Raw genomic sequence first — 14160 nt, forward strand, 5'->3', positions numbered from 1 at the left:
GTACTCAAGTACGAGTAAAAAAAAAAAAAAAGGATTTGGTGAAAAGAATATTTAAGTCACATTGTGAGTAACAGCTTATGATTTCGTTTTTTTTTTTTATACAATGGTATTTTGTTCTCAGCACAAGGTTATCTATATGAACCATTATTATTATACTTTAAAGAAGAATAGGACTATAACATACTACATAAAAACATTAAGCCAAAGATATACAAAAAAAAAAAATCATTGAATTCCGACGAAAGAACAGAAATGAATCATTCGTACAAAGAGAATGAGTGCTCTCTAGTAGAGAAAATAGTTCCTAGTTCCTATTATAAAATTTTTCCACAGGTTTTCCACAGTAAATTTGTGCCAAATAAAAACCGGGTCATGTTGACGGCAGCGCTCTATGTCAAATACTTTTTTTTTTTTTTTTGCAGTGCTTTAAAGACGGTACGTGATTGAACAGGCTGGCGTGATCATAAAATGCCAGGCTTGAGTTTGATTGTCTCGACATCTCATTGGTGAAACTGGCTGTGCCACTGTTTGCGTCTCTTGCAAAATATAGTCAGTCAAAGTAAAGTAAAATGTAATATGTACACTAAAGAGGAAAAACGTAACGCCTAGTGTAGCCCAAAGTAGCGGAGTAAGAGTAGCGTTTCTTCACAAATCTACTCAAGTAAAAGTAAAAAGTATGGCTTAGTAAAACTACTCTTAGAAATACATTTTTTTCTCTCAAAAAGTTACTCAAGTAAATGTAAGCGAGTAAATGTAATGCGTTGCTACCCACCTCTGATACCAAATGTTAATATTTTGGCCTACATGGCCCAACATGTATTGTCAGGGCTTCATTTTGTAATTGAAAAATACTTGAAATATTCATAAATAGATAGTTAGTATCAGGCTTCGTCATCAAATTATGTAAAAAATAAATAAATAAACTCATTAATTAAAAATTTTAGGGGGAGAAACATTGTCAAACATGAACAATTTTATTCTCATATGGTTACAGTTTTTTTTAATCATTTACCGTATTTTCCACACTATAAGGCGCATCGGGGTATCACTGAATGGCCTTTTTAAAAGTTGTTCTCATATATAGGGCACGCCGCATTATAAGGCGCAGTATTAGTTGTTGTAGTAGTAGTAGTAGTAGTAGTAGTAGTAGTAGTTGGAGTTGCATTATGAATCCACTAGATGGGGCTGCGCTAAAGGGACTATCATGCCATGACTAACCAAGATATAAGGCACACAGCTGGCTTTTGAGAAAATTGAAGGTTTTTAGGTGCGGACCATAGACTCCACTATGAGTTGAAGGGAAACAGGGTGCGGGGCCGCTCCATATGGGGCCTATTTTCAAAAACTTCAAATTCAAATAGTTTCAAAATCAAAGCCTAAACCAAAACAGGTACCTCCCTTTGCCATTATTATTATTATTATTATTATTATCATCATCATAGTTAAATGTTATAATTATTTTTTTTATATCAGTACAATTTAAATGGCTATAAAATTCTCAGATTTTACGCTAGATGCATAAAACTCACAAATGCAGAGATAATCACCTATATTTCAGGATCAATAGCAATTTTCAACATATCATGCAAGTTTTTGCCCGAAATGGTAACTAGTTTTGAACAACTAATAAATCACTCAATTTTCACATCAGAAACTTAATACTTGAGGAAAGCGTGCAGGATCATCTTGATTTTTCTCAACTAAAGAAAAATTGGCATTTTTCTACATACAATCACAACTTATTTAGGTTAAATTCCATATTTTGTAAAGATACAAAATCCAACATGGCAGACGTCACAAAACAAAGAGCTTTATGAATTGAAAATTCTTGTAAATAAATACTTAAATTGCGAATATCTCTAGATATGAACGTAAAACAGTACAGTCTAGATGCTTGGTTAAAAACGGTCAGTTATCGTTCATTTTACGTAAATATTTCAAGCCAAAGTTAAGGTATTGTGTAATCCTTTCTATATACAATCACAATTTATTTAGGTTGAATTCTGAGGTCACTATTGTCTCAGCTCGCCTTGCCGGCTATCTGGCCCTCGTCATTTTTAGATTGAAATGTTACATAAAACCAAACACGTAAAAGCAGATTTTTTTTCTGTATGGACGCAGAAATGTCTAAATTACTAGTTTTTTTTTTGTTTTGTTTTTCAAAAAACGGGCAGTTAGCAGAAAATTACCTGGTTATTTGAATGTAAAATTACAGTATTGTGTTTGGATACAAAATCCAACATGCCGACCATCGCAAAACAAAGCACTTTTTAAATTGAAAACGCTTGTAAATAAATGTGTAAATCCCTTGGTTAAAAGCAAAAAAAAAAAAACAGGCAGTTATTATTATATTTATGCATGGTGTTAATTTACATGATAATTTACTTGAATCCTTGACCAAATCACTCTTGAGACATTCCTGCCTGCTTGTATGCACTAAAACTTTCGTCCTGTTTCCACCTAAATCCGGTGTTAGAACGCAGCGCGAGTTTGAGTTTATCGCAGTGAAAGCTGCCTTGACGCTCTGCCTAGCCCAGCCCTGGACGGGAAGCCGTGGCGCAATGTCTGTAGGAGCTGTTTCGTTAACTGATATTGCGCCTCATAGTGCAGAAAATACGGTACATTGTGTGCATATACGGTATTGGCCTGAATATAAGACGGCCCTGATTATAAGACAACCCCTTCTTTTTCAAGCCTCAAGTTTGAAAAAAAGACTTTTTGAACACCAAATTAATTTTTATACAGAAATTACAGTACATCTGAAACAAATGATTATAACAATATATTTGAGAGAACAAGCATGTTATTTTGCCTCATTCAAATGTAATATCTGAACATTTAAATATGTAAACTAAAGTGCAATCACATTCGTAAATGAATGGCTTCTGGTTTTTGAAATGTAAATAAACCAAGCTATTGTGATAAAACAACAAAATTGCAATAACTGCATTAACCATCAAAGTGAGGTCTAACTGTAACTGTAGTCTTGAAACAAATCTGAATGAGGAAAAACATTGCAATAAAATAATGCAAACTGGTTTAACTTGAGAGTGGCTGAGATCTGTCATGACAGAATATTACTCCTCAAATTCAGCATTCGCTTCAATGATATCTGGCGCCATCTAGCATCATGAATGGGTATAATGTCTAGACCCCGAATATAAGACGACTCCCACTTTTTCTGTCTTATTCCTATGCAAAAAACACCGTCTTATATTCGGGCCAATACGGTATTTGTTAATTTTCAGTGCAGCTCTATGCCTGTGAAGCAGCTCACCTGATGGCTACCATTTCCTCACTGGTGATTGGCTGGGTGAGGAAGCGATGGTCGTTGCCTCGCCGCTGCCTGCGCTCATGGCAGACACTTCCCGAACGAGGCTTTAGGAACGCCGAGGCTTCGGGGGCGGCCGTCTTCTCCATCTCCTGCGCAGAAACATAGTGACTATGATTAATATCGATAGGTTTGACGGCAGCGCTCTAAAAGTCCTGAAAGCGACACAAAAATGGTTCTTCTATTTGGGGGCCGGGGGGGGGGGACAGAGAGGAAGCAGCTGGTGGTGAGGTGGCGACCGTCACAGAGTAGTAATCCAAGTCGGGCCGTGTTTGGTTACTTCCCTTGCCTGCTTGAACTAATAATAACCTGGCCGCCGTGGTCGCCAATGGCGACGCGACATGTACCACATTTTCACCTTGATGGCTACAGCTGAGCTTGATGTGATGTGCCGTTCATCGCTTTTCCATCAAAGCAAGCGGTGGAAGGCTGCACAACACCTGTTCGGCCACATCATATCCTTCAACACCAGCGCTTTCTGCACCGTCATAAGTGTACGACTGGACGAAAAGATGGGCAGCTGGTGTGACAACTGCAAGCAAATTTCTGCTGCCATACGTGATGAATTCTTACTTCTACAGCGGTGACTTGAGATACTATACAAGAAGTCGCACGAATTATTTTTACTTTGACTTTCAAGCAAATATTTAAGACACAAGTGTTGTTTGGTGGCAGTGAACACAACCTAATGCTTCAAAATGTTAGGATTGTATGGCTGCTGTTCTGGTGACAGGAGTTCATTGACGATTGAGAATGAAATGCCACAGAGAGTTGCCTCTATGAATAAGGCTGTGACAGCACACAAATGAATGCCCTGTCCACAGAGCAGAGGGAGGTTTATGTATAGCAATGAGTGTCCACTTTCAGAGACAAAAGCGACTTACTTTAAATAAAGACATCTTGGCAGCCACGCTCATCTGCGCTCTTTCATCCGTTTTCTCGTCAGCTGCATGACAATAAAAACAATAGTTAAGGCTGATATTCAAAATGTGTAAGTCTAGCCAATGAAATTAGTTAATCCTCCTGGTAAGCCTTCAACCTCAATTGTGGTCTGTTGTCTTTTCAAGGCTACCATTATATATTTATGATGTATTTATTACTTTATTACACAAACATTGTGTAACACATTAATTTAAATGCAAAAAAATCTACTGGATAAATAAAATACAATCTTATATTTACTGTATATTTAGCAATGTTTGAATTTATTCCATTAATTAATTATAATAATGATTTACCTATATATTTTCTGTTCATTTATCTTATCGGTTACTACGTAATCAACTTGTCAATAAAATGAAATTACCAATAAACCTAAAACACTCATTTATACATTAACAATGCATTTGTTTTACTTTAAAAATGACTTTGTTTTAAATTAAATCAATAAGATTAAATGTTTTCAATCAGAATGAACTATAAAATATCAAAACTAAATTTATTACCAGAGGTGGGTAGTAACGCATGTATTACGTCACATTTGAGTAATTTTTTGAGGAAAAATGTACTTCTAAGAGTAGTTTTACTAAGCCATACTTTAACTTGAGTAGATTTGTGAAGAAAAAAACGCTACTCTTACTCTGTTTTACATTTATCGTCTTTATTTCACATATTAATTTAGTCGTTGCAACAATAATCACATGACTCCATAATACCAATCAGACGCAAGCTTGCCGTTCTATGTTCACGGCAGCCTGTTAAATTATGTGGTGTCTTTAAAGCACCATAAAAAATAAAAGTATTTGACATAAAGCGCTGCCCTCAACATGACTCGAAAGCGTGGATTTTAACCTCTCCCCCAGTATTTATTCTGCACCGATTGACCATGGAAAACCGGAGACAATATCACTGCGGCGGTCTTCAAATGGACACATACTGTTAACTGAAATGTTTTTTTTCTTTTTTGCACTGTTAATAACCAATATTTATTACTGAATGCTGCTATCATAGGTCACCTTACCTATACTGCAAGAGTATCACTATTACAAGTCTTTTTTATATTGTGTTTTTATTGTGTATATACTTTTTAATCCATTCTTTGTGTGTGTGCGCTCCATGGGGCAGCTTTGAATCTCATGACACTTTGTGTAATGACAATAAAACCGTTCTATTCTATTCTATTCTATTAATTTCATAACAGTAATTATGAAGGAACTCTTCACAATTCTAACTCGGAACTTTTTTCCAACAGAGTGCACTCATGCTCTTTGGATAAAAAATGCTTCATCTATGTAATTTTTTTTCTCTCGGAATTCAATGACTCTTGTTGATGATGTTGTATTTCTTTGGCTTGATTTAGTTATGTAATGGGTTATTGTACAGTATCATTAAAATAGCACTTTATATAACTGTGTTCAGAAAAAAATACCACTGTTTAAAAACAAAATAAACAAAAATGTGATCGGTTATTCACAATGTTACCCATTACTAATTACTCTTTTCACAAAATACTTTTTTACTTGTATTTGAGTACATTTTTGGACGACTACTTCTACTTTTACTTGAGTAATATTATTTTGAAGTAACGCTACTCTTACTTGAGTAAATTTTTTGGCTAATCTACCAACCTCTGTTTAATGAAATCATTGTAATTTTTTTCCATTGTTCATCTACTGACCCATATTTCCATTTTTAAAATGAAATGGTCCCTTAAACACAAAAGAGTTTGTGGAACCCTGAATGAGCTGGACAATAACATCTGTTTGGCTCTTCAATTGCCAGAGATAATTTACCATCACACGTTTCCTCTCCCTCAGCCTCTTCCAGCCTAGAAGGGACCACAATGTTAAGTTACACGACATCGATTCAAGAACTCTCTGTTGTTTCTCGTGCAGCACCTACCTGCCACTCTCTTCCATTTCATTGGCTGTGATCGGCTGTGTCCGGAAGCGCTCGTTGTTCTTGCGGGCACCTCCTAATCCACTGGCGATGTAACGGCAGGTGCGGCGACGGGCCCCATCTGAGACAGGCTTTGTCGTTGGGTCGAGAGAAGACCCGGCTTGGGGCACATTTTCTGCACTACTAATACAAAATGGAACGAAGGAAATGCATTATTAGCTCCAGACGTAACTTGTGGTATACTTGTAATTAGTTACAAATTACTTTTCCCAAAAAGTTATTGAGTTAGTAAATCAGTTACCTCATTGTAAGAGTAATTAGTTACTTAGCAAAGTAACTGATGTTACTTTTCATGTTCTACACGACATTACATTATACATTCTATAACATATTACGCATCAAATATGTTTTTATTAACTGATTGAATTGAAATGATTTTTTTCATTCGCCCCCAAAAAATAAACATAAGACACAATTTTTCCTTTTTTTTTTTTAAAATTTCACCTATATAAGAGTGTAACAGTATTAACTTTCAAATGCTGTGAAAAACAAAGCCTTTTTGTTTTTCCTGTTGTACTGATCCCGCACCGAACCGTGACCCTCATACAGTTACGTACTGAACCGTAAATTATATAGATATATTGTACCTTAATTAAATAAAGATATTTTTCAATATGCAGGTGAGGCTCTGAATCTCATGCCTTTCCTGTCTTTGCTCTATTTGGTTTGATTAAAAAGGAAAAGGTTCATGGATACGTCATTAAAGAAAAGTTTAGGGCAAGTGACTATTTTTGTAATTTATTTAAAAAAAAAAAAATTATGATCATATTGTAGCATCTACAAGGACAACGCCAACTTAGTGATGATAATGCAGAATCAGCGGGAAAACAGTATATTATTTTCAATTAATTAAACTCACCTGGACGCCACGAACTGCATACAAACAGGACGGACTGTCTCAGGAGTTATTTGTTCGAGGATTCAAGGTAATTATTATATTTTTCGTACCATGCATGCATTTTGAAACGTTGTGAAAAAAATCAATAGGGGAAATTAGCCGTTACAGCATTGGCATTATACTTCGCAATATTTACGTTAAAAAAACTGCTAACTGCTCGGTTGTTTTGCTTTTCACCAAGAATCGAGACTGTTTTATGTCCATACCTATTCAGGGATTTACCGGTAAGCATTTATTCACAAGAATTTTCAACGGAAAAAGCTCTTTGTTTACACATGGCGGACGCTGATTTCCTTACTGGCGAGCCTCATAGTTCGCAATATTTGCGTAAAAAAAAAAAAAATGCTATTTGCACGTTTTATTTTGCTTTTAGCCAAGAATCAAGACTGTTTTACGTCCAAATCTATAAAGAATTCAGGGACTTAAGCATTATTCACAAGAATTTTCATCAGAAAAAAACTCTTTGTCTACACATGGTGGCTGCTAATTTCTTTCCTGACTAACCTCATAGTTCGCAATATTTCCGTAAAATAAATGCTACCTGCACGTTTTTTTTGCTTTTGACCATGAATCGAGACTGTTTTACATCCATATCTACAAAGAATTCAGGGATTTAAGAATTATTCACAAGAATTTTCAACTGAAAAAGCTCTTTGTTTACATATGGAGGCCGCCAATTTCCTTACTGACTGGCCTAAAAGTTCGCAATATTTACGTAAAATAAATGCTACCTCCATTTTTTTTGCTATTAACCAAGAATCAATTCAGGGATTTAAGCATTTATTCAAAAGAATTTTCTACGGGAAAAAGCTCTTGGTCCGTGTTTCCACTCGGTCAGCTTTGACGGAGATAGGCCCCCTATGAATCAGCCCTGCGCCCAGTGTCCCGTCAATACATTATGAAGTCTATGGCTCGCCATGCTAAATGCTAACACGAATTCTATGCTAATGCTCTGAGCCAATCATCATTGTGTTTGCAACGGTGTCACGGCTCTTCTTTCCCAGGCAGTTGTGAGCTGTGTGTAGTAACGCGACAACGCGGCCCTTCACATCCTCAGTAATGGTAACGGCGTTGCAAAGATGGGAAAAGTATAGATTACTCAATACTGAAAAAAAATAACGCCGTTAGCGATGCTGTTATACTCCAACACCGTTATTAAAAACACTGCTTGTAATAGTCCAAAGACCACAATTTCAGGAAAGGTTCTGGTTAAAATATGAGCATTATCATTAACACAAGTTGATAGCACGATAACTAAAATACAGCAGAAAAGCTAAAGAAGCTTAAAAAATGCTAATGCATTTAGCTAAGGCTAAAATGCTAATGACAATCACAAAAATGACCCTATAATATAATTTAAAATATATTCCAATGGTAAGTAGTTTGTATTTTATAGTGTGTCACGTATTGAGATGTGTATGAACGGTTTATTCTTCATCTAAAAATGTTTAGGAGTGAAGGTAGTTAAACAAGTGTTACTGTGCTTACACTTTGTCCGCATCGGCTCCATTTGCCGCCTGCTGCATAAGAGCACTCCTCAGCTGGCCCACAGACACCCGAGTGCGAAGCTGCTGCTGCTGTTGCACCAGTTGCCCACCCCTACTCGTTGCATCCTGGGAATCCTGTCTGCAGCGTCAAGAACTCTGATGTTACTCAGGATTTAGATACTCTCAATCTTGTTCCTGAAGTTAACTGTTTTATGGTAAGCAATGTGTTCCTCCCACCAATGATAAGATAAACTACTTTGCCATTTTATCATCGCTCATCTGTCAGATAGTGTAAAAATGCTGTGATTTCCGAGACAAAGTTGTTTTCAAAGGACCCCTTTAAAGAGGATTTTTTTCCCCCAAGAATCAACACACTACTTGAACATGCCAACCAAAATTCATAACACCAAATTGAAGTATCAACAGTCAAAACTCACCCTATTTGGCAAGTGGTTCCCATGGAAATGTCAGATCCGTTCGGAACACTGTATGTCTTGCTGTTGACATTTTGGGAAGCGGGGTCTTGTGCGTCCCTTCCGTTGTCGGCCTGCCGGGAGTCTAAAAACTCATCCGTGTGTCCGAAACGCTCAGCCAGCTCTTGTCTCCTTGCTGCCTTGTAGCGGGCGATGCGTTCTGCCCGGGACTCCAGGACCAGGTCCTCCATTGCGTCCCAGTGTGAGTCACTTCAGCTCTAAAACATGTCCATAGAAACGTTTCAGGGTCCTACGGCAGGACTAAAGCTGAAATTTACTGCATCCCACATGCAACTCTCCTCACACCCTTTCTCTCTCTCTCTCTCTCTCTCTCTCTCTCTCTCTCTCTCTCTCTCTCTCTCTCTCTCTCTCTCTCTCTCTTTTGTAAGCGGAGACTCTGCAGCGCCAAGCTGGAATCTCCCATTGCATTGAAAGGCAACACCAAATGCTGCTCTCTGGGTTCATGACTCGGCAGGTCTTTTCTGCCAAGCCTTGGGTAACTCAATCTAGTGGCACCTTAACACTCCCACCACCATCAACACCTTCTGTTAGTTCCCTTCCAACCTGGCCAGCAAAGGAAGAAGGCCACCAAAACCAAAATTGGGTTCAACAAGCCGGTTTGTTCCGTTTAGATTGGTTTGAGAGATGTTGCTTCTCTCTGTGACTAAGCAACAGAGCAATAATTTCAGCCAAATGGTGGCTCAAAGAAAAACTAATTTCTGGAAATGGTGGAAAAATATTTTGGTTGGAGAAAATTTTGAGATAGTCTTTTACATAATTTGTGGACTGAGCACCACATCGTACTTTGTAAAACACAATCCTGTCAGATGATTTTACGATTATATATTATAGCAGATGGAGAGAACAGTGTTTAGTGAAACTGACTTGTACCCCGACCTGGAGCTTGGGGATTCGAATCCGGGTCAGAGAAACATCAACCTCCAGTGGGAGTCTTTAGGCAAGACCCTGACTGCTACCAGGCCTACCTCAGCACATGGGAGAACACAATTCAGACATATCTTTGTTTGGCTCAGGAAATTAACGCAGGAACAAAATCTAGATTTTCATTTTACTCGTCTGGTTTTACTTTAAGTTTTAGACTATTCATTTAATTTTTCTTTATATATTGTATATATATTCATTGTTTTGATTGGCGAAACGATTCTTGATTGGCAGCCAGTTTAGTTTCTATCCCGTCTTTGAGGGCTATTTTAAATACGATCAAAGAATCAGTTGATTGCTTTTAATTAGTTTTTAGAAGAATGTTGTATCTCAGAAATTTTAGGACAAATTTACAGTAACCCTTGAAACTAGTTCATAGAACCAAGTAGTCTTAGTAATAGACTGCAAAATTTGCCAAAATTACAGTGGGGCAAATAAGTATTTAGTCAACCACTAATTGTGCAAGTTCTCCCACCTGAAAATATTAGAGGTCTGTATTTGTCAACATGGGTAAACCTCAAACATGAGAGACAGAATCAAAAATTGTTTGATTTTTAAAGAATTTATTTGCAAATCATGGTGGAAAATAAGTATTTGGTCAATACCAAAAGCTCATCCCAATACTTTGTTATGTGCCCTTTGTTGGCAATAATGGAGGCCAAACGTTTTCTGTAACTCTTCACAAGCTTTTCACACACTGTTACTGGTATTTTGTCCCATTCCTCCATGCAGATCTCATCTAGAGCAGTGATGTTTTCGGGCTATCGTGAAATGCTGGCTTGAAATGCTTCTTACAAAGCCACTCCTTTGTTGCCCTGGCTGTGTGTTTGGGATCATTGTCATGCTGAAAGACCCAGCCACGTCTCATCTTCAATGCCCTTGCTGTTGGAAGGAGATTTTCACTCAAAATCTCTCGATACATGGCCCCATTCATTCTTTGCTTTACACAGATCAGTCGTCCTGGTCCCTTTGCAGAAAAACAGCCCCAAAGCATGATGTTTCCACCCCCATGCTTCACAGTGGGTATGGTGTTCTTCGGATGCAATTCAGTATTCTTTCACCTCCAAACATGAGAACTGTGTTTCAACCAAAAAGTTGTATTTTGGTTTCATCTGACCATAACACATTCTCCCAGTCCTCTTCTGGATCTTCTAAATGCTCTCCAGCAAACCGCAGACGGGCCTGGACGTGTACTTTCTTCAGCAGGGGGACACGTCTGGCAGTGCAGGATTTGAGTCCCTGGCAGCACATTGTGATACTGATAGTAGCCTTTGTTACTGTGGTCCCAGCTCTCTGTAGGTCATTCACTAGGTCCCCCCTTATGGTTCTGGGAATTTTGCTCACCGTTCTTGTTATCATTTTGACACCGCGGGGTGAGATCTTGCATGGAGCCCCAGAACGAGGGAGATTATCAGTGGTCTTGTATGTCTTCCATTCTCTAATAATTGCTCCCACAGTAGATTTCTTTACACTAAGCGTTTTACCTATTGCAGATTCAATCTTCCCAACCTGGTGCAGGTCTACAATTTTGTCTCTGGTGTCCTTCGACAGCTCTTTGGTCTTGGCCATAGTGGAGTTTGGAGTGTGACTGACTGAGCTTGTGGACAGGTGTCTTTTATAACGACAATGAGTTAAAACAGGTGCCATTAATACAGGTAACGAGTGTAGCCTCGTTAGACCTCCTTAAAAAAAAGTTAGACCTCTATGACAGCCAGAAATGTTGCTTGTTTGTAGGTGACCAAATACTTATTTTCCACTCTAATTTGGAAATAAATTCTTTAAAGCTCAAACAATGTGATTTTCTGTTTTTTTTCCACATTCTGTCTCTCATGGTTGAGGTTTACCCATGTTGACAATTACAGGCCTCTCTAATCTTTTCAAGTAGGAGAACTTGCACAATTGGTGGTTGACTAAATACTTATTTGCCCACTGTATACAGCAATTCCTGCAGTCCAAATAAACAAGAGTTCTACTAAAGCTCCCCACCACTAGGGTTACTGTGTGCACACATGACCAAAGAACTACAGTTGTATTAAAAACAGATTAGAGGATGTAAGCATCATGTCATAAATTTAAGATTTTGTTGTTATTTACTCACAAATAAACTTGTTTGATCTGTGTTGTTTCACAGCAACACACTCATAACACCACAAGGGACTGAGACGTTAATCCACATTATAAATAACAGTGATCCAACACTTGTGTGTGGGTGAACGTGTGTGGGATTCAGTGAGTGTGTGTGATTTCCCAAACTGTAGCTGTCAGCATTCCTGATATTTTAGTGCTGTGCAGGAAGCACAATGGAACAAAAGAGGCATGAGCTGCAGACTTAGCACCCTGATCATCTAAAGCTTCTGTTTCCAGCAAAGCGCACAACATATATATAGTTAATTCAGAAGATGACAATAGTTCATAATGGAGGACTTTCAAAGAAGTATCAGTCAAGATTGAAGGAGGAGGCAGCAAAGGAAGATATTAACAGGATGGAGAGGAGATAACGAACATAATGAACTCACCTCCTTGCATGAATGTAGTACAGACGGACCTCAAGCATCCATTGCTGTCTAGCTCGCTCTGTGATGTTTTCAGCTATAAGAGACAATGATCAAAAAGTCATGACAAGCTGAGAGAATGTTGACAGTAGACAGGAGATGAGAGTGGACGCCATTGCGGATCAAAGGGGATACTTGCCGATTTAGGGATTGGCGCTATACAACTATCGCTAACTTTCACACACAAAAAAGGCTTCAATTAACATGATTTAACATAATTTATTGACATCAGTCAATAAAAATAATCTTCTGGACAAATAACCACATTATGTCAATTCAGCCAACTAGCAAAGGATGAAGTGTATTTGAGGGTTTTCCCGAAAGCAGTTAGAGGGGATCATCGACACCCTGCTTCTTGCATGGGCACAATATGAGCATGAACACTACAACAAAGCTTGTGGTGTCATTAAGGCAATCAAAGCAAACAAACCTCCTTCACATGAAGGTACAGAAACAATAATAATTAGCACTCAAGAAATGTTTACACATAGGCAGGCAAATATACGGACGAGCGTTCTACCCAAACAGCAAAGTCATTAGAATTCATCTGTTGACATGGACACACAACAATACATGTTGAGGAATGAAGGCAAATTGAAATCTGTTCTTGTAAATTAATTTTTTTTTAATCATTTTATTTCTCAAGTTGTAATTTTACTGCTAGTATTTTTGTATTATTTATTAATTTGGATATGGAAATCAGCTTTACTATGGTTGAAAGCATGGTGATAATACATTAAATCTCATCATCCATTATGAATGACGACAAGGAAACTGGCTTGTGGCAGCAACGCGTTCATACAGACTTCCTTTTTTTTTTCTTTTTTTTTTTTTTTTAAATTAAAGGTAAAAGTACTGTTACTTACAAGCATCTGGTGTGATCGGGCACACGCTCCTGACTTGGGCTAGCTAGCACTTGTCGTTGACAGCTTGCACCAAAAGTGGTCAGTCCCTCTCTAGGGGAGGTAGGTGGGGGGAGTTACAGCATACGTGCATCCAGAGTAAAAATAGACCAACAACCCGTGGCATGGGTGTATCCATATTCAAATCCATTTCAACTCATTGGTTGCCATTGACAGTGATTGACATCCAATCAATTTTCAATTGGAAGGCCTGACAATGAATGAATGTGTTTCAGTGCCATTGACGGCAATAGACGTCAAATTCTATTGACTGGGAGGGCAAGGAATGGATGCTCATTCAGTGACCTAAATGTCACCTGCTCAAAAATTAATTTGCTTAGTGGCCAAGAGGAGCCATGGAGGAAGTCGGCGTGATGTCACGATGACGTCACTTCGGTTAGCAACATGTTGCCATTTTGTGAAGGGGGTACGCACAGCTTAACATTCCATAGACAGACGTCTGAAATTCATATATTTCAGGTGTGTTTTGCGTCTTTTTTCCTAAAAACGTCCTAAACGTGGCTTACTATTATCACGAGTCACTGCCGACAGACGCGAGGAGGCGATGCAATTTAAAATGAGCGTTTATTGGCGTACAAAGCTGCCGATACAAAGTCGCAGCTGATAGCTGGATAAACAAAGGAATGGCCTGCAGTGGAGTTCGGAAACATCTACAA

At 38.1% G+C, this 14160-nt stretch overlaps 1 protein-coding gene across 8 annotated transcripts in view; it reads right to left on the reverse strand.

The window, feature by feature from the left end:
* svilc (supervillin c) overlaps positions 1–14160 on the reverse strand; it is a 46065-nt gene that overhangs the window by 26291 nt on the left and 5614 nt on the right. For 6 of the 8 annotated variants that reach the window (XM_057861135.1, XM_057861133.1, XM_057861134.1 and 3 more), the window contains exons 2-8: positions 12546–12618; positions 9052–9305; positions 8616–8753; positions 6173–6352; positions 6064–6098; positions 4216–4277; positions 3278–3423 (exon numbers count right to left, since the gene is read on the reverse strand). In XM_057861135.1, the coding sequence (XP_057717118.1) occupies positions 3278–3423; positions 4216–4277; positions 6064–6098; positions 6173–6352; positions 8616–8753; positions 9052–9278 (788 nt within the window). In that variant the 5' untranslated portion in view covers positions 9279–9305; positions 12546–12618. Of the gene's footprint in view, positions 1–3277; positions 3424–4215; positions 4278–6063; positions 6099–6172; positions 6353–8615; positions 8754–9051; positions 9306–12545; positions 12619–13447; positions 13897–14160 lie in introns of those variants that run through there. The other 2 variants (XM_057861128.1, XM_057861130.1) reach the window with 2 other exon arrangements.

This window comes from Corythoichthys intestinalis, chromosome 16, assembly GCF_030265065.1.
Source record: "Corythoichthys intestinalis isolate RoL2023-P3 chromosome 16, ASM3026506v1, whole genome shotgun sequence".
Taxonomy (NCBI): domain Eukaryota; kingdom Metazoa; phylum Chordata; class Actinopteri; order Syngnathiformes; family Syngnathidae; genus Corythoichthys; species Corythoichthys intestinalis.